General features: G+C 40.9%; 1 protein-coding gene across 12 annotated transcripts in view; it reads left to right on the top strand.

The window, feature by feature from the left end:
- Nucleotides 1-1,282: 1,282 nt before the first annotated feature.
- ATXN2 (ataxin 2) overlaps nucleotides 1,283-26,576 on the top strand; it is a 137,492-nt gene continuing 112,198 nt past the window's right edge. For 5 of the 12 annotated variants that reach the window (XM_068563239.1, XM_068563237.1, XM_068563238.1 and 2 more), the window contains exon 1: nucleotides 1,558-2,065. In XM_068563239.1, coding sequence (XP_068419340.1) covers nucleotides 1,842-2,065 — 224 coding nt within the window. In that variant the 5' untranslated portion in view covers nucleotides 1,558-1,841. Of the gene's footprint in view, nucleotides 1,306-1,557; nucleotides 2,066-3,090; nucleotides 3,178-26,576 lie in introns of those variants that run through there. The other 7 variants (XM_068563243.1, XM_068563241.1, XM_068563240.1 and 4 more) reach the window with 3 other exon arrangements.

Raw genomic sequence — 26,576 nt, 5'->3', positions numbered from 1 at the left:
GCTGTCAAATCATTAAACCAGAGAAAGTTGATTGTATTTCTATTATGGTCCTTCTATTTTTTTTTTTTTCCTCATCCAGTTTTTTAGTGTTTCCTTTGGGTTAATTTTTCAAGGATTTTGCAACTGTTGGCTTAAAAGAATGCTCTTTCCCTCCTCAACCTCCTTTCTACCTCAGATGGAAGATGAAGTTGATATCCCACTTTTCAACTGTTTGCAGAGTATGATAATCATTTTTGCCCAACTATCTAGGAGATTTTCAATTTGGCTACTGGAGGCTCATGGCTTAATCATTTTCTAAGTTTCTCTATGTCTTTACCTTTATTTGACAATTCTGGGAGACTGAGGTACATGTTGGTGTTTCCTCCCTATCATTTCCTGAAGTAATTTCACTTTTTAAAAAACTAGATTCTTCACCAAGGGAAACAAAAGTTACCTAATCGCTTCCAGTTTAATTGCAACACAGTAAAAAAAGACAAAGAAAGAAAGAAAGAAAAGAAACACGGATTACTGTGCTGGCTACAAAGCTAAGTTAAAGTAAAACTTCTAAAGGGGCCAAGGTCTAAAGTTCGCACATTCTTGTGAGATCTGTTCAGTCTCCACCGAAGGAAACCCCATTACCAATAGCTCTACCAATCATGTACACTTCTTTTTGAGTCTCATGAAGGAGGAAAAAGAAGTTCAAAGTGAGGGAACATGGGTTCAGATGAAGGTCAGATACCCAAAAGAGTTTTCTGGTCAGTGGTGCCGGGGTTGGAAAAGCGGGGAAAAGGTAATCAGATGTGGGTGGCCCCGGGAGGTTGTTCGATTCCTACCCTGTTGGTCTTGGCAAGGAAAGACAGGACGGCCTGTCTTTGACACCTGGCTGACACAGTGAGAGCCTACTGTGTGCCAGGTGTCGGGGATACAAAGAAAACTATGGGAGGCTTGTGTTCCAGGTCCTTTATATGTAGCAAGACAGTCTCCGCCTTGAAGACACTCGCAGTCCATTTTCGAAGTTGCATCAGGTGGGGCAAACACGGATTCTCCTAGCAACCTGAGAACGGTGAACGCTGCGCGGGTGAGGGGCACCCAGAAACACTGCGTTTGGGTTCTCTACACTAGGCCGGCCCTGCACGCGAACACAGACACTCCCTCTCCGAAGGGCAGACCCGCCTCGAAGAGGGCGGATCCGGGCAGGGCCGGCCGCCGCCGGGCCCTCACCCGACCCCAGCGAACGCAGCCCTGCGCGTCGCCCGCTCCTCACGTGTCCCTCCCGGCCCCGGTGCCGCTTCACGTTCTGCTTCCGCCCGACCCTTCCGACTTCCGGTAAAGAGTCCCCATTCCGCACCTCCGCGCCCACCCGGCGTCGCCGCGCGGCCCTTCTGTGTGTCCGACCCCTGATGCGCTCGGCGGCCGCAGCTCCTCGGGCCCCCGCGGCGGCCATCGAGCCTCGTCGCTTCGCCGCGGCCAGATGGCCCGGGAGGCGCTCGCTCCCGCGGCCGGCGCGGCGGGGCGGGCGGGGCGGCGGCAGCGGCGGGGCTTCGACACCGTATCCCTCCGCCGCCCCTCCCCCGCCCGGCCCCGGCCCCCCTGCCTCCGGGCAACGCTCGCCTCCCTCCGCCTCAGACTGTTTTGGTAGCAACGGCAACGGCGGTGGCGCGCCACAGCCCGGCTCCCGGCGGCTCCTCGGTTTCGGCGGGCCTCCCCGCCCATTCGTCGTCCTCCTTCTCCCCCTCGCCGGCCCGGGTGCCCCCCCCGCCGCGCCGACCCGCGCCTCCCCGCCGCGCTCCGGCGTCTCCTCGGCGCGCCCGGCTCCCGGCTGTCCCCGCCCGGCGTGCGGGCCGGTGTATGGGCCCCTCACCATGTCGCTGAAGCCCCAGCAGCAGCAGCAGCAGCAGCAGCAGCAGCAGCCCGCGGCCGCCAATGCCCGCAAGCCCGGCGGCGGCGGCGGCGGCGGCGGCCTTCTCACGTCGCCTGCCGCCGCGCCGTCTCCGTCCTCTTCCTCAGTCTCGTCGTCCTCGGCCGCGGCTTCCTCCTCCTCGGTGGCGGCGGCGAGCGCAGGCGGCGGGCGGCCGGGCCTGGGCAGGTGGGTGTCGCGCCCCAGCCCCCTACGCTTAGGGGCCTGGACCAGCCCGGGCCTCGCGTCCCCTCCCCCGCGGCCCGCACCGCGGTCCCCGCCCCGTGACTGCCTGGGCTGGGGGGCGGGGTGGGCTGGGGGCCTTCAGCGGGGGTGGCGCTCCCGTCTAGAGCCTGGTGCGGTAGGGTGAGGGGGCGCCGCGGAATCCCTCTGGGAATGTCAGGCGGTGTCCATCCTCCTGCAACATCCCCACCCCCTCTCCCAAACGGTCAAGATGGAAGGACTCGGCAGCCTCCCCCTCTCCATTTAAGTGTTCGGGAGGCTTCACAGGTCTCGGCGATTGTCAGCCCTCGATCACCTTCTTTAAGGCTCCTCCGCCCCCAGTGGGGGGATGCTTGGGCAGCGCTCCCACCTCCTTTAAATATTAACGTGGAAGGGTCTTGAGATTTAGGTTGTCTCCCGAAACTTGCCAACTCCCCCGTTTGGGAATAACGAGGGAGGGGGGGAGAAAGTTAGGGCAGTGTCCCCCCCGCCTGTTAAAGGGGCAGCCACAGTCTCAGCTGGAGTCATGAGGGTCTGTGCAGTCTCCTTACCCACGCCCTTCTCTGCCCAGGGAGAGATCGAAGGACCGGGTGGAGGTGGGTGGGCAGTGACCCCCGCACCCCTTCCCATTTAAGTCTGAGGCGGCGGCGGGGGCTCCAGAGCTCCGCGGGAATCGTGGGGCTCTGTGCAGTTTCCCGCAGCGTTCCGCCCTCCCCCACGTGCGGAAGGGATGGGGGAGTGCCCGACCCCCTCCCGGCCTCCCTCCTTCCCCCGCAAGGCCTCTCTGGCGCGGGTGGCGGCCGAGCCGCATTGCTGTTCCGAGGCCGCGGAGGAGAAGGCGCCTTTGAATAGTGGTGGGCGAGGGCCGGCCCCAGGCGCGCGGCAGAAGCTCAGGCCGGACCGGGGACGTAGCGGGTGTTGGCGGCAGCGGGCGGGCACGCTGTGTGTTTTTTCCCAGTCCTTGCCCCGATCTATAAATTTCCAGAGGAGAGGGATGTCAGCAGGAGGCACGGTGGGGTTCCGGAAGGCAGAAATGCGGTGTTTACTTGCGTCGTCTCCCCCACTTCCCTCTGACCCAGGTTTGTGGTACAGACTGGGGACTCACGTCGCCTCAGCCGACCGGGTCTGGCTCTGGAGGCCTGGTGCGGGGTGCGTGGGGGGAGTGGGGGGTTGTCAGCATTTCGCGAACTAAGAAAATGCTTAGTGTTCAGACGGGGCAGCAAATGTCAGTAGATTGCATTCCATTGTGGCCAGTGTCCTTAACTTGGGAGTGCCGCCAGAGATCACCAAGGGCAGGCCAGTCCACTTCCCCTGTGCCCCGAGCCCATCCGTGTTGCCAGCACTGCCGTGCCTCCCCTTAGGCCTAGGCAGGGTTGGCAGGCTCGGTGATGAGTCCTCCTTAAGTAGACCTCCTGGCTTTAGCAGGTGGTGGGATAAGGATATTTTTTGATGCAGAGTTTTCTCTTTTTCTTTTTCTCTTTTTTCAGAGTTTTCTTTTTGAAAACAGGTTTTTAGCAGGCCATTTCCAAAGAATTATCATTTATGGCAGGATAACTTATCCATCAAGATGATTCAGAGCTGATTTTTTAAAAATAAATTTTAAAATTTTATTTATTTTATTTTTGCAGCGGGCGGGCTTTCTCTAGGTGTGGTGAGCGGGAGCTACTCTTCCTAGCGGTGCCGGGCTTCCCATTGCGGTGGCTTGTTGCGGAGCACGGGCTCTAGGCACACGGGCTTCAGTAGTTGTGGCTCGCGGGCTCTAGAGTGCAGGCTCAGTAGTTGTGGCTCACGGGCTTAGTTGCTCCGCGGCATGTGGGATCTTAGTTCCCCGACCAGGGCTCGAACCCGTGTCCCCTGCATTGGCAGGAAGATTCTTAACCACAGGGTCACCAGGGAGGCCCCAGAGCTGGTTTTTTAAGGAATTCTGCCTTCAGTGTGCGACAGTCAGGAACATTGGTTTTCTTGACTTCTACCCTCTTACCACCACCGCCCCCCCCCCGCCCCCCCGCCCCCAACTCTCAGTTTCGCCTTTGAAGCATCTACAATTGCTACCAATCAAAACTAGTTCAAATGAAGTGCTTATTTTCCCAGCTCTGTCCACATACGATTCTGTAACTTCAGTTCCCCTTTGCAGTGGCATCCATAGTAAAAAAAAATTTTGGAAAAAATTTAAATATAATTTTTATAAAGAAGGATGCACTGTTTTTTCCTTTTTGGGATCAGATAGAAATCTGGCAGATATATTCAACTTGTTTAAATAATTAAAAATGAAAACTAAGGCTTTTAGGTTGCATCAGTTTTCCTTAGGCTTAAAAATTATAACAGAATTTGTTCCAGAGTGGCTTGAGTGATCAAAAATATTTGGAATGTTTTAGTACCACAGATCTTTTTTGTTCCTTGAGACTTCACAAACATTTAAGATTAGATTCTTGCTTGCTTTAAGCTCTTTTCTTTGAGTCATAAATTGTATGTAGCCCTTATTCTTTTTGATGAATATGCAAAGTTTCGTTTAATGTATTGGATTCATATAGTGTGAAATTTTGTTCTTGTACACATTCTTTAGTTAATGTGCTTGTAGAATTCCTTTCCATTTTTAATCACTGTTACTGGGTTCTTTATAAACCAATTACAGTTTCTAGAGTTTCTTCATTTATGCTTGTGTGTATCAGCAGTTCAAATGTGTTTCTGGGACCAAAGGTGAATAAAAAAAAATGCAGCATTAGGTTTGCCATGTTTAGAGACAGCAAAATATTCTTGAAAGTCTAGAAATTCACATGTCTGCTTTAAATAATACAACATTTCATCATATTTGACTTTTGTTGTTGTAAATAGTGGATTTTCATGGCTTTCAAAAATTTATTGTCTTTAATTGTCATATGCTTTAGAAGGTGGCTGTTTTCTCTTAGATTAATGTAAACACAGTGTTAAAGTGTGAACATAATTTTACCTTAATCCAATTCTTATTTTTGCTGCTTTGATTTTTATGTGGTTTTAGTGATTGTGTATGTTATTTTGTGTTCAGCTTTTTTCTTCTTAGCACTGCATTATAAATTTTCTTTTTAAAATTTCTGCTTAACCATTCTATTGTGGGGATTTGGGTTTACACATTTTTGCTATTATAGATGGTGGTGCAGTAAACATCTTTATACTAAGAGCTTTTTGCTTCAGTCTAATTATTTCCTTAGTGAAAGTTCCCAGGAGTGGTTTTACTGGGTCAGAGGGCTTCAAGTTTTTTATGGCTCTTGTTAGCTATGCCATAATACTCTTCAGGAGACTTGTGTTAGTTTCCAGTGCTGAAAAGGTGGCTCTTTTATAGAATGGTTTTTTGTAGTTTGTCAAACACTTTGGGGGATTTTGAAGGGAAGAGTTGCATTTACTGTCAAGTGCATACATAATTAAGTGCTTTTATTAGTTACCTGTTTATCTTTCAGTTCGGTTTCTCTGAGGATTTAATTAAATAATGAATGTGAAGGTGGTTTGAAAACTGTAACTGTTAATATTAATGAGGATACATGGTATATCTATTGTGCTGATACTTCTACTAAGTAGAGGAATGAGAGTCCTGAGGAACTTATTGTAAAACTTTGTTTTGTTTTTGGTTAACCTTCCTCGTTCATCTAAAAGTATTTTTTATTAGCTGCTAGTATAAGATCAAATTATTTTTTGGTACCTTTTTTTGTAATTTCATGGCACTATTGGGAATTACCACTGGTTAAGCCGTATCTCTTTCTGTTCCATGTTTCCTTCCTTGTTAAAATATATATATATATGTGGTGCATGTGTATGTATCCATAGATAGATAGATAGATGTAGATACAGGTTTATAATCCTATTACTGTATTCCAGACCCTAAAATAATACAGTATTAGAATTTCTTTGGATACAGGATTAAGTGTGAATGAAAACTTTCTTAGTAATTTTCAGCTTAGTACTTTCACTGCTTCTTTCTCTTAAGGCATTGCAATTTAGAAATTATGCTGCAGTTCATTGTAATTGTTCATCATGTTTCCATTTAAATATTGGTGAGATTTTTGTCTCTTTAAATTAAGTTTCTTACAGAAGAGCCTAAAAAAAAACTACATTCATTCAATACATAAATTTATTGAAAATCTATGAACAACGGAGAGGTAGGTGCTTGGGATATATTAATGAATAAAAGGAAAGATAGCTGCCCTCCGGTCGTTTACATTCCGGTGTGGCAATAAATGAGACATTAAATTAGCAAACTGTATATATTAGCAAACTGTACATATTAGTTAAGAGCCATAGGATTAGAGGAGAGCAGATTAAGGATATGATATGGGACTGTGGGGGAAGGGAGTGGGTTGCAGTTTTAAATGGGTTAGCGGAGGCCTCTTGAAGAGATAACATTTGAGCAAAGTTTTGAATGTGAGGTAGTTAGCCATTTGCTTTTAACCTAGATTAATTAATCATATGGCCCCATTTGTAATTTATAAGGTTTAAACTGCATCATCCCTTGCTAATTCATTCTTTTATGTGGTTATTGATGATAGTCAAATTTGAAATTAATCCAGAGGTAAACTGTAGATGGCTGTTAAAAGAGGTACCTTTTTGTGTTTCTGTTGGGCTTTTTAATTTTACCTAATCAGTTTAATTTTCATCCCAAGTACCTAAAGAAAATATACGTTAAAAAAATTCTATTGGAATATAGTTGATTTACAATGTTGTGTTAGTTTCAGGTGTACAGTGAAAATACGCTGTTTAAGATTGGGCAAAAACCTACAACAAATTGCTTATCTTTGACAAAGGTAAAAGTAAGCCTATAGTTGCTTAAAGATTTTGCATTTTGAAAAGTCAACGCATTGCATGGTATCAGTCATGGTGTTTCTTTTTTGGTTAATTGTAAACTTGTATTTTCTGTGTTTCTATACTTTCTTACACAGGGGATGTTAACTCATATCATAGCTATTTAATAGCCATATGTTTCAGCTTTAAGGAGTTTTTTTTTTTTGTCTAAATAGCTACAGCTGTGTTAGTACTTATTTCCACCATTACAAAGTGTTTACCTTGAAAAGGATTTTAAGTTTTTATAAGATTTTTTCCCTAGAATTGTAATTTTCTATTTTGGTTAGAAAATAATAGTATTTTGATATCATTTTAAAGAGTTAAGCCTAAACAAAACTTTCTCTTTGTAGCTATTTCAAATGATTGTGATTTCAGTGGAGATACAGTTTACTAACAGGCCTACCTGCTACTGTATTTTTTTAATTGAAAGTACTTGCCTTTTTTTTTTTTTTTTTTTAAGCCTATCTGGGTCATCTGTGAGTGTTAACCATACCAAGATTTAAGAGGTCCATATTTTTTAGCAAGAGTGTCATTAAAATAAAAGTAGATTGCTCTTTCTTCTTGAGGTCTTTTTGCCTCCTTAGATGTTAGATTTCAAAAATAAGGATGTGTTGGGACTTCCCTGGCAGTCCAGTGGTTAAGACTGTGCTTCCAATGCAGGGGGCACGGGTTCTATCCCTGGTTGGGGCACTAGGATCCCGCATGCCGCGGGGTGGCCAAAAGGGAAAAAAAAGGGGGGGGTGAGAGTGTTCATCAGAAAATTTACTCATCAGTGAATATGAAGCTGGTATCAAGCTTTTGAAAGATTGTAGCACCTAAATCTAGAATTTGTAATGTAGACACTTTCGATCCCATAACTTTACTAACATTACTCATGATTAGAAACAGGTTGACCTATATCTTAATGTATTTTTTTATATCTTTAAAGTATACTTTTCTACTCAAAACTAATTTCTTTTATATATATATGTGTGTGTGTGTGTGTGTGTATGTTTATATATGTATATGAAATTTAACACTTTGGGGCATACAGACATGTATAGAATGTGGTCCACACTGCTTATATTATAATAGAGATAAGAGCTGTACTTAAACCAGTGTCCAAAACAGATTCTTTCTTCAAATTAATAAATTGAGAAAGTCTTTGTATAAGTATTACCTCATTTGTATTGAAAGTTCTGTCTTTTATAATTTGAAAAACAGTACGCTTTAAATACTTGATGTAGAAGAGTGCACAGAATTTAAAAAAAAAAAAAAGCCCAAACTCCTTTAAAATTAAAATCTCCCACAGTCTTTCCTTTGAGATAACCACTGTTAGAAATTTGGTGAACATTTTTTCCAGACTCTGTGAAAATGAGATCATATGGTACCTACTGTTTTGGATTCAAGAATATATATTTTCCTTTTAAAGATTTATTTTTTCCCTAAAACTGTAGAATTTTAGAGCATAACAAAATAACAAAGTCTTGTCTTAAAATAGAAGGGAAAAAATTTTAAGCTTTGAGAGGTGAGGGGACTTGCCCAAAGCAACATATTTGTAGAATTTCGTTACATCCTTCCCTTTAAATAAACGCAGAGATAAACAAGATCATACTGTTTGGGACTTCCCCGGTTGTCCAGTGGCTAAGGCCCCAAGCTCCCAATGCCTGGGGCCTGGGTTCGATCCCTGGTCAGGGAACTAGGTCCCATGTGTGCGCTGCAACTAAAACCCAGTGCAGCCAAATAAATAAACAAATAAATAGATCATGCTTTGTATTTTAAAGAAGACACAGCCACAGACAGTCCTTGCCCTTCAAGATAGCTTTTGTAACCTTGAGTTTGGCTGGATAAAGTAGAATGTCTGGTTCCTTATCTTTTAAAAAATGTATATAATTTTGTACATATGTGGTGTGAAATCTACTTAAATATGAAGTCCTTGGTTTTGTTAGTTGTAATTGTTGAGTATTGTTGTGGATCTGGGGGCTTTATGAAAATTTGTCACAACTATTAACCTTAGGTTTGTTTTTTTTTTTTTAATTTATTTATTTATTTATTTATTTTTGGCTGTGTTGGGTCTTCGTTTCTGTGCGAGGGCTTTCTCTATTTGCTGCGAGCGGGGGCCACTCTTCATCGCGGTGCGCGGGCCTCTCACTGTCACGGCCTCTCTTGTTGCGGAGCACAGGCTCCAGACGCGCAAGCTCGGTAGTTGTGGCACACGGGCTTAGCTGCTCCGCGGTATGTGGGATCTTCCCAGACCAGGGCTCGAACCCGTGTCCGCTGCATTGGCAGGCAGATTCTCAACCACTGAGCCACCAGGGAAGCCCTTAACCTTAGGTTTTATTTGCTAAAAATTATTTGCAGTTGTATTCATGTGAAAATTTGAAATTCCCTTTAATTTAAAATAATACTTAATGTAGATTGCTTGTACTTTAAGCCTTGAAATTGAGTTAAGTGGCCATACAGTAACAATTTCATGCCATGATTAGTAGCTAAATGCATTTTGGGAACTGGAAAAAATGGCATGCTGTAATGGAGTCTTTGTAATTCTCACCAGTTTGTGGTATGTGGCTTTTTTTTTTTTTTAATTTATTTATTATTTTATTTTATTTTATTTTTGGCTGTGTTGGGTCTTCGTTTCTGTGCGTGGGCTTCCCCCAGTTGCGGCAAGTGGGGGCCACTCCTCATCGCGGTGCACAGGGCTCTCACTGTCGTGGCCTCTCCTGTTGCGGAGCACAGGCTCCAGACGTGCAGGCTCAGTAGTTGTGGCTCACGGGTCCAGTTGCCCCGCAGCATGTGGGATCTTCCCAGACCAGGGCTCGAACCCGTGTCCCCTGCATTGGCAGGCAGATTCTCAACCACTGCACCACCGGGGAAGCCCTGGTGTGGCTTATTTTTATTAAGAGTTTCAGAACTTTAGAATGTTGTCCTCTTGAAAGTATTACCTTGAGAGACTTTAACAGTGTTGTCAATGTCAAATATTTTTGATTGCCACTTTATGTTCATACTGCTTTTTATAAGTCATATGTTAAAAGATACTCTTAGCAATAATTGTTGTAAATGGAGTATCTTGATTATAGTTTTATTTTTATTTATTTTAAAATTTTATTTATTTATTTTTAAAAGTTTATTTATTTACTTATTTGGCTCTGCCGGGTCTTAGTTGTGGCACGTGGGATCTTCATTGTGGCATGTGGGATCTTTAGTTGCGACATGCATGTGGGATCTAGTTCCCTGACCAGGGATGGAACCCGGGCCCCCAGCACTGGGAGCGCGGAGTCTTAGCCACTGGACCATGAGGGAAGTCCCAGTTTTAGTTTTAAAGAAAGAAAAGGCTGGTTTTGAATCAAATCGTGCATTCTTCTTTTGGGGCTCATCAACATTTTTTGTGGACCTTGTGTAGTTACCTCCTTTTCATTCCTGAAACACACTTCAAAATCAGGTAGAGAAAAAACTTAAGGTTGAAGCTTGTGCAGATTACAGAAAGGGGAGCGCTTCGGGGCCTTTTTCACTTTATACGTGATTCTGCTTAGCTTGCTTTTTTGATTTACAGATTGCCAGCAAGTAGAAAGGTAAAACTTTTAGGGGCAAACACACTGGTAGCGATGACAAGTAATAATAGTATGATAGAAAGTTAAGAGATGGGAAAATTATAAAACAACACACAAGAGCTCAGAAGTTTACCATCAAAGGCTATAAGTGTATAGCTCCATGCCTTAGTAGACCCCAGAGGCATTACTGTTTTATGACATAATATATTTAATTGATGTGCTCATAATGGTGACTCATAAGACAAGGTTAAATTGTTTTTCATATCTTTCAAAGAAGTTATTTTTCAAAGGTTAGGTGATGACCCCTTAGTAGATTGTAAAATCACTTTAGTGGGTCATGACAAGCATTTTTAGAAAAAATGAAAAAAGAATGGAAGATATTACAGTGCATTGCATTTTAAGGGTAAGAATTGTTTTAAGGAACTTCTGTAATGTATATATACTGTGTTGCAATTTAAACTAATTTTTCATTGGTGTAGTCAAAGTCACTGATTTAGAGGCACCAAGATGCAGTAAAAGGATTGAGGAAGGGTTTTGCAGTTTTTTTCTACGCTAGGGTTGCCAGATTTAACAAATAAAAATACGGGATGCCCAGTTAAACTTGCATTTTTTTTTTTTTTAAGAATAGTTGATTTACAACGTTGTGTTCATTTCAGGTGTATGGCACAGTGATTCAGACGTATGTATTCTTTTTCAGATTCTTTTCCCTTATAGGTTATTACAGAATATTGAGTATAGTTCCCTGTGCTGTACAGTTGGTCCTTTTTGGTTATCTATTTTATATATAATTTAATTTTAATATATAATAGTGTATATAGGCTAAAACTCGCAAACTCGTAATTTATTCCCCCCTCCCCCCAACTTGCATTTCTGATAAACGACGACTGATTTTTTGGTATAAATAGGTCCCAAATTGCATGGAACAAAATTATTATTTATCTGAATTTCAAATTTGACTGGGTATCCTTTATTTTATCTGGTAACCCCAGTCTGGGCTAGAATTGGGATTCACCCCCTGGTGACTAAAATTTAAGCTCTGTGAGGGCAGGAACTTCATTTTGTTCACGATTGTATCCTAGTCTACTGGAACAGTGCTTGGCACTTAGTAAGTGGTCAGATGTTTGAGTGAATGAATGGGCAAGTTACTCTCAGGCTCAGTTTCTGTACTTATTAAAAGGGGGAAATAATACCTTCTTTAAAAAGTGAGATACTAAATTTTTATTACATGTCATTCTTGACACATATTAAGCTCTCAGTATTTGTTTTGGCGCGCCACGTGGCTTGCGGGATCTTAGTTCCCTGACCAGGGATCGAGCCTGGGCCCTTGGCAGTGAAAGCGCGTAGTCGTAACCACTGGACCGCCAGGGAATTCCCTCAGTGTTTTAGAATTATACAGATCTGGAGTTGGAGGTGGCTCTGCTGAGTTTTTACTTCTCATTCTCTTTACTGATGAGGAAACTAAGGCCACAGAGATATTTGCCGGAGTTCTCCCATCATCTTTGGCTGCATAGCTGGCTTTGGAATCTTGTTCCCTCTTCTTTGTAATATGTTTCTTAAGACTTATTTTCAAAATCTGATACTCATGTAGTAATCTAAGAAAAGATCCACCTATCCAGAAAAAATTTTCTAAGTATTTCAATTAGCAAAGGGTCTACTCTGCTATTTTTTTTTTAATTTATTTATTTATTTTTGGCTGTGTTGGGTCTTCATTGCTGCATGCGGGCTTTCTCTAGTTGCGATGTGCTGGGGCCACTCCTCGTTGCAGTGTGCGGGCTTCTCACTCTGGTGGTTCTCTTGTTGTGGAGCACAGGCTCTAGGCACTCGGGCTTCAGTAGTTATGGCATGCGGGCTCAGTAGTTGCGGCACTCAGGCTCAGTAGTTGTGTCTCATGGGCTCCAGAGCGCAGGCTCAGTAGCTGTGGCGCACGGGCCTAGCCGCTCCACAGCATGTGGGATCTTCCCGGACCAGGGCTCAAACCCATGTCCCCTGCATTGGCAGGCAGATTCCTAACCACTCTGCCACCAGGGAAGTCCCCTGCTCTGCTATTTTTTGTTTTCTGTCACATTTAAGTGGAAGAGTGTCTCTTTAGTCCTTTCAACTTAGGAACTTGAATCCAAAATGAAATTCCTGTTTCTACCAGGCATTCCTTTCCTCTGTGACTATCCTTTCTTAATCTTTAACCTAGCTGGCAAATAGGTTTCAGTTTATCTGGTAATTATGATTGATTGTTGCGTTGTTTGGAGGATTCTGAGATTTTGTTTGGCTTTAGAGAAGAGATGTAGGTAGAGAAGGGAGTGGGTTGAGTCTTTATCATGGGCACCGGAGGGATTTGCTGACTGTAGCTGAGCAAACTTTCTGATTGGTCTCTTTATGCCTAGATACTTCCTATATACTCTGTAGCCATAAGAATCCTCCCCCCCACCCCGCCCCTAGCAAAAAAAAAAAAAATCTCCCCCAAACATCTTTCATTGTGTACTGTTTCTATTAAGAAACTTTTAGTGGCTCTCATTACTAGCTGAATCAAATTGAGACTATTCATGAATAGTTTTAGTCAAGTCCCTCCACAGACTGTGCATACTGTATTCTCCAGAATAAATCAAATTATGTCAATCTAGTCATCTTGCCCTCTTAAGCATAAGATTTTGAAGGCTTAGCAAGATCTTTTCTTGCACAGTCTCTCACCATATTTACCCTAGGAAAATGGGATTCTTCCTGTGCCCCTGTAATTTTTGGCAAGTATCATTCCTGTGGCATTCAATGTACAGTGTCTTTTTTCCCCCATAAATTTATTATTTATTTATTTATTTATTTATTTATTTTGGCTGCGTTGGGTCTTTGTTTCTGTGCGCGGGCTTTCTCTAGTTGCTGTGAGCGGGGGTTACTCTTCGTTGCAGTGCAGGGCTTCTCATTGCGGTGGCTTCTCTTGTTGCAGAGCACGGCCTCTAGGTGCGCGGGCTTCAGTAGTTGTGGCTCACGGGCTCTAGAGCGCAGGCTCAGCAGTTGTGGCGTACAGGCTTAGATGCTCCGCGGTATGTGGGATCTTCCCGGACCAGAGATTGAACCCGTGTCCCCTGCATTAGGCGGATTCTTAACCACTGCGCCACCAGGGAAGTCCCTCCAATGTACAGTGTCTTGCATTTAAGTGCAGCACCTCCTCCACTTACAAACTTTCTCCTTAGGATGAACTCTGAGATTAGGAGCAGAGCTACACCACAGATCAAAAGTGGGTTCATCCCACCAACAGATGGCCTTTTTTTTGTTTTGTTTTTTCCTTTTTTGGGGTGGTTTATGGTCATTTTGCAGTCAGCCATTCTTGTCATTTAAAAATTCTCTATGTGTTTACTGTGTTTGAGCTTAGTTTATCGTTGTTAAAGCTGTCATTTTCAAAAAGTGCAGCAGCAGTGAGTACTGATAGTGCCAGTCAGAAGAAATGACTTAATTATGGTAGAAATGAGAGATTTTTAAAAATTATAAGTAGTAGGAAAATGATGGCTTGGGATGGGACGAATTATTCTGAAGGACAAAGAGCAAAAAGTACCATGCATATTTTGTCAGTAATAATCAGCAAAAGATAAGGAGAATTAGTGGATGAAATGGAAAAACTTGGAAGTTTGCAGCTAGTGGTGTTAATTTGGGAGAAGGCTAAAGTAGTTAAAATGCTATTGCTGAAATTTTTGTCAAGACCTACAAACAGTGCTACAGGTTCACAGTACTTTGAATAAAGAGTCTAAGGCATCTCCAGTGACATTGGAAAAGATTATTAAGAAGTCTTTTGGGAAAAGATGCCAAATAGAATGTTCGTATATTGGGTCTATAAGCGTTCAAACTTCCTCCTGTCCATTTTGGACTTAGGATCACATGGATGTACAGAGGAAACTTTAAAAATTTCATTGTTCAGTGTGCCATGATTTAGCTTAAATTGCTAGACAGTTACTGTGATAGATTGTATTTTAATTAGACGTATTGAAATATAATTTACAAAAAGTAAAGTTCACCCTTCTTAGTGTATAGTTCTTGAGTTTTGAAAAACGTACAGTCTTACACCACCACCACAATCAGAGTATCATCCTATAAATTTTCCTTGTGCCTCTTTTCAGTCAGTCCCCTTTCTCCAAACCTGGTAATCAGCAATCTGTTGCCTAACATTATAGTTTTGTCTTTTCTAGAATGTCATATACATGGTATTATACAGTATACAACCTTTTGTGTTTGGCTTCTCTCATGTAACATAATGCTTTGAGATTCATTCATGTTACTGCATGTTAACAGTTTCTTCTTTTTTTCTTGCTGAGTAGTATTCCATTGTGTGCGTGTACGATGTTTGTTTATCAAGTGATGCACTTTTAAGGTTAGCAGTTTTGGGCTATTATGAATAATGCTGCTGTGAATATTGATGTACAGGTTTTGTGTGGTCATAACAATTTCATTTCTCTTGATTAAATACCTAGAAATGGAATTGCTATGTTGTATGGCAAATGTTTATTTAATTTTAAAAATAATTGCCAAACTGTTTGCTAAAATAACTGATTTCTAATTGCTCTAATTTCTTGGCAACACTTGGTATGCTAGTTTTTAATTTCAGCCGTTCTGGTGGCCGTGCAGTGGTATTTCATTGTGGTTTGAATCTGCATTTCCTTATGCCTAATGATATTGAACATCTTTTCATGTGCTTGTTTGCCATTTGTTTATCATCTTTGGTGATGAGAAACTATCAATATTTGGGATCTAACTTGTTTGAAAGTAAAGGAGCTTCTGTATTTGCATTACCTGCCTTCTAGATTTAGAACATCTTGAGGACAGGGACGAGTGCTTTGTACCACTTTGTATACTTAGTAAGTGGTAAATTCTTTATTAACTGCATGAGCACTGGTCTCATTATTAAGCAGACGAGTTTACCCTGCCAAGGAAAAGTTGTCATCTCAAATGGAACATGGCATTTATTTTATAGGCATACCATAGTTAAACTTTTTGAGTACCTCCTGTTTGCCAGGCTCTGGGGACACAGTGGTGAAGAAGCCAGATGAGGTCTTTCCCTTCCTGGAGCTTACGTACTAGTAGGGGAGACAAGGCAGAAAGTTCACACCTTTGCTTCCCCTTTTAGCATGCTCCTATCTTACACAATATGGGAAGTCTTTTAGATGAAGGGGGAAAAAAGCTTACTGCTTTATCAGAAGATAGGTCCTCTTACGAGTAGTCTAGTATGTTGCTAAGGGTCTTATTCCTTTCAATGCTTTTGGGATAGCCACTCACTAGTCACAGAAATCAGTATGTTTGAGAAGCCTCCTGGTCTAAGCTTGTGAGAGCTGACTAGGGTCATAATTGAAAGGGAGAGGGAAAACTGTATTTGAGTGGACCCACCATGAGCTTGTTCTGCTAGGGCATGTACATACATTTTACATATATATAATATATATACTTTCTTTCTCATTTGATTATCACACAGTACTGTTAGATAATCTGTTGCCCTATCACATTTTACCCATGAGGAAACTAAGGCCCAGAGACGCTAAGTGACCTGTTTTAACTTTACTCAGCTAGAAAGTGGCAGAGATGGAATGACTTACTATTGTTGTATTTAGGATCTCTGAAAAGGTGTATCCAAGTGAGAATAGAAGAAAACTGGTGATGGATTTAAGGAATGTTACAATTAGTTTCTTACTTTAATTGACCAGAAACCTGAGTCACTAGCTTCCCTGGGTGAAGGAATGTAAGTCAACAGGCTCCTTAGGATGAAAAGTGGAAAAGAAAATGAGGAATTTGCATTTGTGACAGATAAGGAATTTAGTTATTCATAGTCTGTAAATGTTATATAGGAAGTCTGCATTAGTTTTAGCCCAATCTAAAAGGTTAGAGAATAAATGAGAATTCTTATTTATTATTAACACCTTTTTTCCTGTGGAAAACATGTTAGAAAAAACTAGCATTTCTGAACCAAATGGAAGCCATTTTTCTGAAAAAAAACAAAGTTTAGATATGTATGTATGGTGTGAAAACAGTTTATGAAGAGCTTTCTGTTTATATAATGATGGTTACCATTTATTTTGTGCCTGTTAGGTTTCAGGAACTGTGCCAAGTGCATTACTTATATATCCTTTAATCCTTACAACAGCCCAACCTGTCAGGTTGGTAATGCCATATCCATTTTAAAGATGAGGGAATGGCACTTCAGAGAAATTAAGGAACTTGCCCAGGGTCAAAGGGCTAGGAAGCGATGAAGCTGAGATTCTAACCCTGTAAGACTTCAGAGCTTTTGCTTTTTAGTAACTGTGCTCCACTGCTTCTGGTTAAGCTCTATGGCAAAACAAAAGCAGATAAAAATCAATGAAGAAAACAATTCAGTCATCATTGTGAGCCATAAAATGGCTTCCACTACCCATGCCTTAATCCTGGCAGTTCTATTAATAAATGAATCTGGTTCCAAAAGCTTAAGATTTTTATTTTTAAATGTGTAAACAATGTTATAAATGGTGGCTAGTTTTCTGCACCTATTTTATCAGATAGTTGTTACCCATAATTAATTTGAACTAAGTAGTAGCGTACTGTATTGTGGGTTAAGAAGGCATTTTTGGCTTGATCTAAGAATTCCAACACCACCTAACGATGTTTCTGTAGGAGAATTAGAGTGCTAGAACCCATTTCTCCACTCTCCCTGTCTTAGTCAAGTTGGAGGCTATATAGCCCTGGGGCTAGAAAAACACACTGAATAAGACTTCAGCTGCACACATTAGTCCTCCAAAGAGAAGGGATTAAATAGTTGAAGAAATGATGCGTATATTTTGTGGCTTTAGGGAAGTTCCTGGCTATGCTGCAGTTATTTCTGTGGGCCAAACAATCATGTTAGGCAATCATACATTTTATTCTTTTTTTAAAAATATTTATTTATTTATTTATTATTTTGGCTGTGCTGGGTCTTAGTTGTGGCATGTGGACTCTTAGTTGCGGCATGTGGGATCTAGTTCCCCGACCAGGGATCGTACCTGGTCCCCCTGCATTGGGAGTGCGGAGTCTCACCCACTGGGCCACCAGGGAAGTCCCCATTTTATTCTTAATTTTTGCAACACATTAATTTTGCCCACCTGTTTAACCTAGCCTTCCTTTTGCTATAGATTTAAACTCTACTTTTTTTGGGTATCCCCTCTGCTCAAAAATCATCCTATTCCCAAGCCTAAGGTCCTTTTCACTCTCAAGGCTTTCCATGATCTAACCCAGGGGTTGGCAAATGTCTTCTGTAAAGAGCCAAATAATAAATCTTTTAGGCCTTGCAGGCCACATGTAGTTTTTTTGCATATTCTTCTATTTAAAAAAAAAAAACCTTTTTAAATGTAAAAAGCATTCTTAGCCCTGAGCCATATAAAAACAGGCCACAGGACCATGGACATTTGCCAACCCCATTTTATCTTTCTGGTCATGTTTTCCATCAACTCTTCAAAACGTGACCTCCATTTAAATCAACATGGTCTCCTTTTCTCATTGCCTCTGCAGGTATCAAGCTCAGGCTCTACTGCCTGCCCGCCTGCTCTTCCATCAGTATTCTCCTTTTCCACATCCTCATACTACCCTCTAAGATCTAGTTCAAATCTTCCATAAAGCTAATTCTCATTTATTTTTCTTTTTATTAACTCTTGTAGAACTTAGCTTGTCCCATATGTTAGCTTTCTTATTTGAGAACATGTTCCATGTTTTTTCATAGTAGCTTGCTATAAACTACAAGAATAAAAGGATTCACATTTTCCCTCAAACAATTTTCTGGTGAATGTCTAAAGTTACTATTTCTTTTCACAAGACAGTCTTCCTTCTATGTGGCATCCTATACTCCTCCGCCAAATCTGAATTTTAGAATTGGAAGCTTGCATTTGAGATCATCATGACTCATCCTCTTTATTTTGGACAGGAGCAGGAACTTTAAATGACTTGTCCAGAGTCGCATACAATTTATTTAGCACCCTAGGCCTTTTCTTACTTAGTGGCTTATAGCAGATTATTTCACTTGTGCTTGAGTTTCTTCCTCTGTGAAATGGGGGTGATGAGGATTAAATGAATTATATGTATAAAGTGCTTAAATCAATGCTTGGCACGTGGTAAGTGCTTAATAACTTTCAGCTGTTACTGTTAGCATGTTTGAAAATCAGTAAAGGGCTTCCCTGGTGGTGCAGTGGTTAAGAATCTGCCTGCCTAATGCAGGGGACACGGGTTCGATCCCTGGTCCGGAAAGATTCCACGTGCTGCGGAGCAACTAGGCCTCTGCCCCTCAACTACTGAGCCCGCGCTCTAGAGCCTGTGGGCCACAACTACTGAGCACATGTGCCACAACTACTGGAGCCCACGTGCCTAGAGCCCGTGCTCCGCAACAAGAGGAGCCACTGCAGTGAGAAGCCTGTGCACTGCAACGAAGAGTAGCCCCTGCTCACCACAACTAGAGAAAAGCCCGCGCGCAGCAATGAAGACCCAACGCAGCCAAAAATAAATAAGTTAAAAAAAAGAAAATCAGTAAAAACTACCTGAGCAAATTAAGGCTGAAAACTGCTTGTTGATGGGTTTGGGGTAATGCTGTATTAGTAGATACAGTTTAGCATTTTGTTGAGCTTGTATGCATACTGTTGATTAATTCAGTAAACGTTTGAAGCTATCAGAGTGGGATAGTTAAAAGATGAATGAAGCATCTCTGCTTCCAAGTTAACCAGTGAGTGTAGTGGGGGAGGGCAGGATGCAGGTAGTATAAACTGGTAGCACTGAGAAGCGAGTAAATGACTGACTGCTTTGGGTGGGTGGTGAAGAAAGTGGTGAGTATTGAGATGGATCTTAAGAAATGATGAGCAGTTTCCAATGAGGCCATGGAAGAGAAGAGGAAGTTCCAGGCAGGGAAAAGTTTGTGCCAAATTACAGAGATGCTTGTAAACATGGTTGTGGGTTGAAAAATTTGGTTCACGGTGTGGTAGAAGAATTGGAGGAAGTAAGTATTGAAAGCAGGGAGACAGATTTGGAAGCCCTTGTAGTTAGAGAAGAAACGAAGTGAGCTTGAAACAAATGCTAATGAGAATTTTTTTAATAAGAATTTTTTAATAGAAAATTTCAACATAGATAAAAATAGAACAGTTTAATGAGCCTATGTATCTGTCACTCAGTTTCAACCGTTATCAGTGAGTGATTCATCTCGTTTCCCCTTATTCCCCTCTTCCCCATTATCACTTGTAGTCTTTTGAAGGGGAGTGAAGTTGTTTTGAGGCCCTAGGAAAGATTAATGACCAGTGGGTAAAACCATTGGGAGAGAGAGTAGAGTTCACTATAAGGAAGCACTCTTGGTGTATTAGAGGGGATTGATGCTTTGGAAGGTAGATAGCACCTACTCCTGGAGAAGCTCGAAGAGAGGACTGGAACTGCACTGTCCAGTATGGTGGCCACTATCCATCCATATCTGGCTATTTACATTAAAAAAAATTTTTTTTAATGTGGCCTGCATTTTAAATTTGATTAATTAATTTATTTTTGGCTGCACCACACGGCATACAGGATCTTAGTTCCCCCACCAGGGATCCAACCCGTGCCCCCTGCAGTGGAAGCGTGGAGTCTTAACCACTGGACCTCCAGGGAAGTCCTGCTATTTACATTTAGAATTAAGTTAATTAAAATTTTTAAAAAATCAGCTCCTCAGTCACACTAGCCATATTTCAAGTGCTCAGCCACCACATATGCCTAGTGGCTACCAGATTGGGCAGCATGGATATAGAACTTTTTTTAAAATTCATTATAGAAAGTTCTGTTGGACAGCACTGGACTTGAGCACCCAGGATTCCTTTTTATCCAAATCTTCCGGAGCTTTTGGTATGTCTAGGTCGTATCTAATTGTGCATGGCTTTATGGCTAAGCCTCCTTATCCCTTCCTCGAAGTAAAACTTCATTTGAAAAATTGTCCCTGCCCCCCGCCCCGCTGCACAATTCTAGTGTGTGCTGTAATATGAGGAAAATAATTGTATTAGCTAACAATTATTAAGCAGTTAATAATGTGCCAGGCATTGTTCTGAAGCCAAGTTGTCTATATGGAATATCATTTAATTTTCACAACCTAATGAGAAGTTATTATTTTTTTTTTTGAGAACGTACTATTTTTGTCACCATTTTGTAGATCTTGAAATTAAGACACAAAGAGCTGAAGTCATGAGGTTAAGGTCACAGAGCTGGGAAGTGATAGGGCCAGAATTCGAACCCAAGGAGTTTGCAGCAAACTGAAATAAGTTCTTGTGGGGATGGTTCTTGAAACATTGATTCTAGATGATTATGTGGCTGCATTAATCTGGCGGTTCTGTGTGAATTTAGAGTTGCCAGCCCTCAGTTTGCTAAAAAAACTCTAGCTTTTTATTATGTTTGGGTTGTCATGACCTGCTCCCTACTGCCATCTTGTTTGACTCATCTTTTCAGTGAGGAAGTAGTTATTCAATAAGTATTATAGAATTTCCCTTTCTAATAAAAAGACTGAAATGGGAAGAACAAAATGACTCACCTAATTGAGTTAACTTTAAGAACTGGAATTAGATTTCTAGTTTTTAGTTAATTGTCCTTTCTCTTGACAGCTGTAGTTTTTCTGTACTATAAAGAGAAATTGAATTAGTCAATATTTGTCATAATTCACATAAATTATACTGTATACTTAATTTATTCAACAATTCAGAGTACTTACTTTGTGCCAGGCTCTGTTCTTAAGCCCTGGGCACTCAGTGGTGAATGAGACAGAAGTGTTTGCCCTCATGAGGTATATATTCTGGAGGTGAGGGATGGACAGAGACAGAAAGAAAAAAAAGGAACATGTAATAAAATTTCAGTTATTAAGTGCTGTAATATACTAAGTATTAGTTACTTAAGTACTAAAACAGCAATATAATAGTAGTTGGGGAGCTACTTTTGATGGGTTGGTCTGGATAAGCCTCTCTGAGGAGGTGACATCTAAGTAACAAGAAGCAGTCAGCCATGTGAATATTTGGGGGAACAACATTATTACAACTCTATTGGAAGGGAGTTTGAGGTATGTAGTATTCTTACTATGCCAAAGAATATCAGTTGTATCCATACAAGTAGTCTGGTTCTAGAAATTTGGATCAGTGAAGTATTTTGACTGTGTATATTTGTCACGCAGGCTTGTTCAAATAGTTGTAGAAAATGGTGAATGACATGTATAGGTGCCGTGTTGAAAAGTGGTGACGAATGACCAGAATGGTGAAAAATGAAAAAGTAAACAGTTCTTCAGTTACATTGTCTGTTGGGAGTACCAGTAGAAATTGCATGTGTTTCCCCCCCCACCCCCGGCCCCACCACAAATTTTGAAACAATAATGGAAGGGAATTTTATTCTTAGATTATTTAATGTGTTGCAGTTATGAGGTGTGCTCTTGGATTGTTTATATATATTTTTTATTTGATAATTCCAGTGGTGAATGAGACAGGTACGGTATACATATGAAAATATGTTTTTAATTTTCTGTCCTAGACATAACCTCTGAAGTGTAAGCAGCCGAAGGCAAGGCTGTGTTCATTTTGCTTAGTCAGTAAATATCTGTTAAATGTAAAGTTTTAAAAAGCCACAATTTTTGAGTGCTTCCTCTGCGCCAGACTCTTTGTTTTTAAATTTTACAACCTTAATGAGGTATAATTGACACACAGTAAATCCCACATTTTAAAGAGTACAATATAAGTTGTAATAAATTTTGACCAAATGAACGTGTATCTTTTGCATATTATTTGATCCTCAACAACCTTGTGACCTTTCTTATTATTTCCATTGTACAGATAAGCAAACTGGGGGCCACAGTGGTTAAGTAATAACCTTTCTGGGGTCACAGTAAGTGGCTGAGCCAAGATTTGAAATAGAGTTGTCTGAAAAGTGGCCCTTTGCCTTTTAGTATGCTCTCTGTTTTTAAGCACTGCACTCTGGAGTCCTAGTGCTTTTGGTTTCCCTTAGTCAGGGAATGTCTGAAATCTTTATAATTTATCCACAGTCCCTTCTTACTTGTTGCTTTTGCTCTTGGTGTATTGATGTTGTCATTTGCAGCAAAAAAGAGTTTTAAATCTTGATCTCAAGTCCCGTTTATCTATTTTTTCATCTGTTTGTGCTTTTAGTGTCATATCTGAGAATCCATTGCCAAATCCATTGAAGATTTATTCTCATGTTTTTTGCCCTAAGAATTTTATAGTTTTAGCTCTTACATTTACATCTTTAATCCATTTTGAGTTAATTTTTATATATGATATGCAGTAGGGGTCCAGATACATTCTTTTGCAGGTGGATATCCAGTTGGACCAGCACTATTTGTGAAAATACTAATCTTTCCCCATTGAATTGTCCTGGCACTTTTCTCAAAAATCAGTTGACCATAAATGTAAGAGTTTATTTCTGGACAGTTAATGCTATTTCATTGATCTGTATGTCTGTCCTTACGCCATTACCATGCTGTCTTGATTACTCTAGCCTCCCTAGATTATTTTGAAGCAATTCCTGACATCATGACATCTCTTCTGTAAATATTTCAGTATAGTATCTAAGAGAATGGAAACCATTATCACATTTTAAAAAATTAACATTAATTCCTTAGTATTTTTTAATGTCCCATTAGTTCAGGTTTTCCCTTTTTTGTCTCTTAAAAGAAAAACAAAACTCCTTTACTGAGGTATAATTAACATACAGTAAAATTCACCAATTTTAAGTGTATAATATAATGAATTTTTAACTTCACATTTATTTGGTTATAATTTACATACCATCAATTTCATTTTTTTTTTAATACTATATTTATTTATTTATTTATTTATTTTGGGCTGTGTTTGGGTCTTCGTTGCAGTGCGTGGGCTTCTCACTGCAGTGGCTTCTCTTGTTGCAGAGCACGGGCTCTAAGCGCGCAGGCTACAGAAGTTGCAGCATTGTGGGCTCAGTAGTTGCAGCACGTGGGCTCTAGAGCGCAGGCTCAGTAGTTGTGGCGCATGGGCTTAGTTGCCCTGCGGCATGTGGGATCTTCCTGGACCAGGGATCGAACCTGTGTCCCCTGCATTGGCAGGTGGATTCTTAACCACTGCACCACGAGGGAAGTCCCTCAATTTTTTTTTTTTTAAGTTTAAGTTTTAGGGTTTCTTTGGATCTGCCTTTAGTTTGGGGGGGGTGTGTGGCAGGTTTTTTGAGGTATAATTTACATACAGTAAACTCATCCTGTTTAAAGTTCTTTTTAGTTTTGACAAATGTGTATAGTCATATTGTCAATAACACAATTAAGATATACTACCCTATAAAGTTCCCTCTTGTGCCTTTATATTAATTAAATCCCCTCCCTTGACCCTCAGCCCTTAGAATCATTGATCTGATTTCTACATCTGTAGTGCCTTTCCAGAATGTCATGTAGATGGAATCATGGATTATGTAGCTTTTGGTGTCTGGCTTCTGCTTAGTCAGTAAACACAATGCTTTTGAAATTCATCCATGTTGTGTGTAGTATGTATCAGTAATTTGTAACTTTATAACCGAGAAGTATTCCATTGTTAAGGATATGCTACCACAGTTCGTGTATTCATTCACTAGGTAGTGGACATTCGGGTTGTTTTCAGTTTTTGGTTATTATGAATAAACTAGCTACTAACATTCATATTCATTCCTCTTGTATAATTACCTAGGAATGGGATTGCTGGGTTTTAAAAGTATGTTAAACTTTATAACAGACTGCCAAACTCTTTTCCAAAATGGCTGTACTGTTTTCCATTTCCACCAGCAGTGTATGAGAGTTTCAGCTTCTTGGTATCCTCACTAGCAGTTGGTATTGTCAGTCTTTAATTTTACCCAATAAATCTTATTTGGTTAAATGACTGTATAAGCCTTTTTTGCCCATTTATTGGGCTATTTGTCTTTTTTAAAATTTTATTTATTTATTTATTTATTTATGGCTGCGTTGGGTCTTTGTTACTGCGTACGGGCTTTCTCTAGTTGTGGAGAGCGGGGGCCATTCTTCATTGCGGTGCATGGACTTCTCATTGCAGTGGCTTCTCTTGATGCAGAGCATGGGCTCTAGGCGCACTGGCTTCGATAGTTGTGGCTCGTGGGCTCTAGAGCACAGACTCAGTAGTTGTGGCGCACGGGCTTAGTTGCTCCGCGGCATGTGGGATCTTCCCGGACCAGGGATCGAACCCGTGACCCCTGCATTGGCAGGCGGATTCTTAACCACTGTGCCACCAGGGAAGTCCAGGCTATTTGTATTATTAATAAGTTTTTTGTATATTCTGGGTAGAAGTCCATTATCAGACATATTTTGCAAATACTTCCTTGTCTGAGGATTGACTTTTTATTTTCTTAACAGTGTCTTTTAAAAAAGTTCTTTATTGGAGTATAGGGTTGTTTTTTTTTTTATACCGATAACATACATTTTACCATCCTAACCATTTTTTTTTTAATTAATTAATTAATTTATTTGGCTGCACCGTGTCTTAGTTGCGGCACTAGGGATCTTCATTGCTGCATGGCGGATCTTTTAGTTGTGGCATGTGGGATCTTTAGTTGTGGCGTGCAAACTCTTAGTGTCGGCATGTGGGATCTAGTTCCCTGACCAGGGATCGAACCCAGGACCCCTGCATTGGGAGCATGGAGTCTTAGCCACTCTACCACCAGGGAAGTACCCCGGAGTATAGTTGATTTACAATGTTGTGTTAGTGTCAGGTGTACAGCGAAGTGAATCAGTTATATTAAATACATATACATATATCCACTTTTTTAGATTCTTTTCCCATATAGGCCATTACTTAACAGTGTCTTTAAAAGCACAGAATATTTTAAAATTTGATGAAGTCTGATTTGTCAATTTTTTGCTTTTATGGTTTATATTTTTTCTGTCTTCTCTGAAACCTTTGCCTAACCCGAGATCATAAAGGTTTACAAGTATCATATGATCCAACAGTTCCACTTCTAGGTATTTATCCAAAGAGAATGAAAACACTTGAAAAGATATATGTACCACATGGTCATTGCAGCATTATTTACAATAGCCAAGATATGGAAACAATCTAAGTGAAATATATGTATACAATGGAGTATTACTCAGTCATAAAAGAGAACGAAATGTTGCCGTTTGCAACAACATGGATGGACCTCAAGAGCGTTATGCTAAGTGCAATAAGTCAGACACAGAAAGATATTGTAGGATCTCTCATATATGTGGTTATCTTAAAAAAAAACAAACTAAAAAACCAAGCTCATAGATACAGAGAGCAGATTGATGATAGCCATAGGCAGGGGGTGGGGGGGTGGGAGAAATTTTTTTTTTAAGTTTTATTTAAACCTTTTATGATTAGGTCATTGATCCATTTTGAGTTAGCCTTCTAAGCTTTCTTCTAGTAGGGTTTTTTTGGTAGATTCTCTGCATAATAATCGTGTTGTCTTTTATTAAAGACAGTTTTCCTTCTTCTTGTCCAAACATTGTGCCTTTTATTTCTTTTTCTTACATTATTACGTAAGCTAGAACCTCCAGTTCGAGTGTCTCATCATTTTATTTTTCTTTTACAGTTTGTTCTAGTGAGGGCTCACATGAGGTTCACAAGTTGTTTGCTATGTCTCAGGTCTGTTTTAATCTACAGTTTACCTTACCTCTTCATCATTTTATCCTGGGTGCTTTTGATTTGGTGGTCACTACAAAGTCCTTGTCTTTCTGGAACTTGCTCATAGTATTGTCATCAAATGTACATTAGTAAAATACCTTAATTTTTTTTTTCCCCAATAGGTGGATCGACCTCAATTGAATTGCATTGTAAGACCTATAAATAATTAAATGAGAGCAAGAGTACTTTCATGACATTTCTCAATTATGTGTACATTAAACTTTTGTGGAAAGTATATAGTGCTAGTAAGTTTCTTGTAGAAGTACTAGTTTGTGTAAAACAGCAGTAGACTTTATTTTTTATTTTTTTTATTTTTTAGTTAATTTATTAGGCTGTGCTGGGTCTCCATTGCGGCGCTCGGGCTTCTCCAGTTGCGGTGCAACGGCTGCAGAGCGTGCAGGCTTAGTTGCGGTATTGTGGGATCTTAGTTCCCCGACCAGGGATCGAACCCGGGCCCCCTGCATTGGGAGTGCGGAGTCTTAACCACTGGACCACCAGGGAAATCCCCAGTAGACTTTATTTTTAGATTGCACT

This window comes from Eschrichtius robustus, chromosome 14, assembly GCF_028021215.1.
Source record: "Eschrichtius robustus isolate mEscRob2 chromosome 14, mEscRob2.pri, whole genome shotgun sequence".
NCBI lineage: Eukaryota > Metazoa > Chordata > Mammalia > Artiodactyla > Eschrichtiidae > Eschrichtius > Eschrichtius robustus.
The sequence above is the reverse complement of the archived record's forward strand: the minus strand, read 5'-3'. Positions and strand labels throughout refer to the sequence as shown.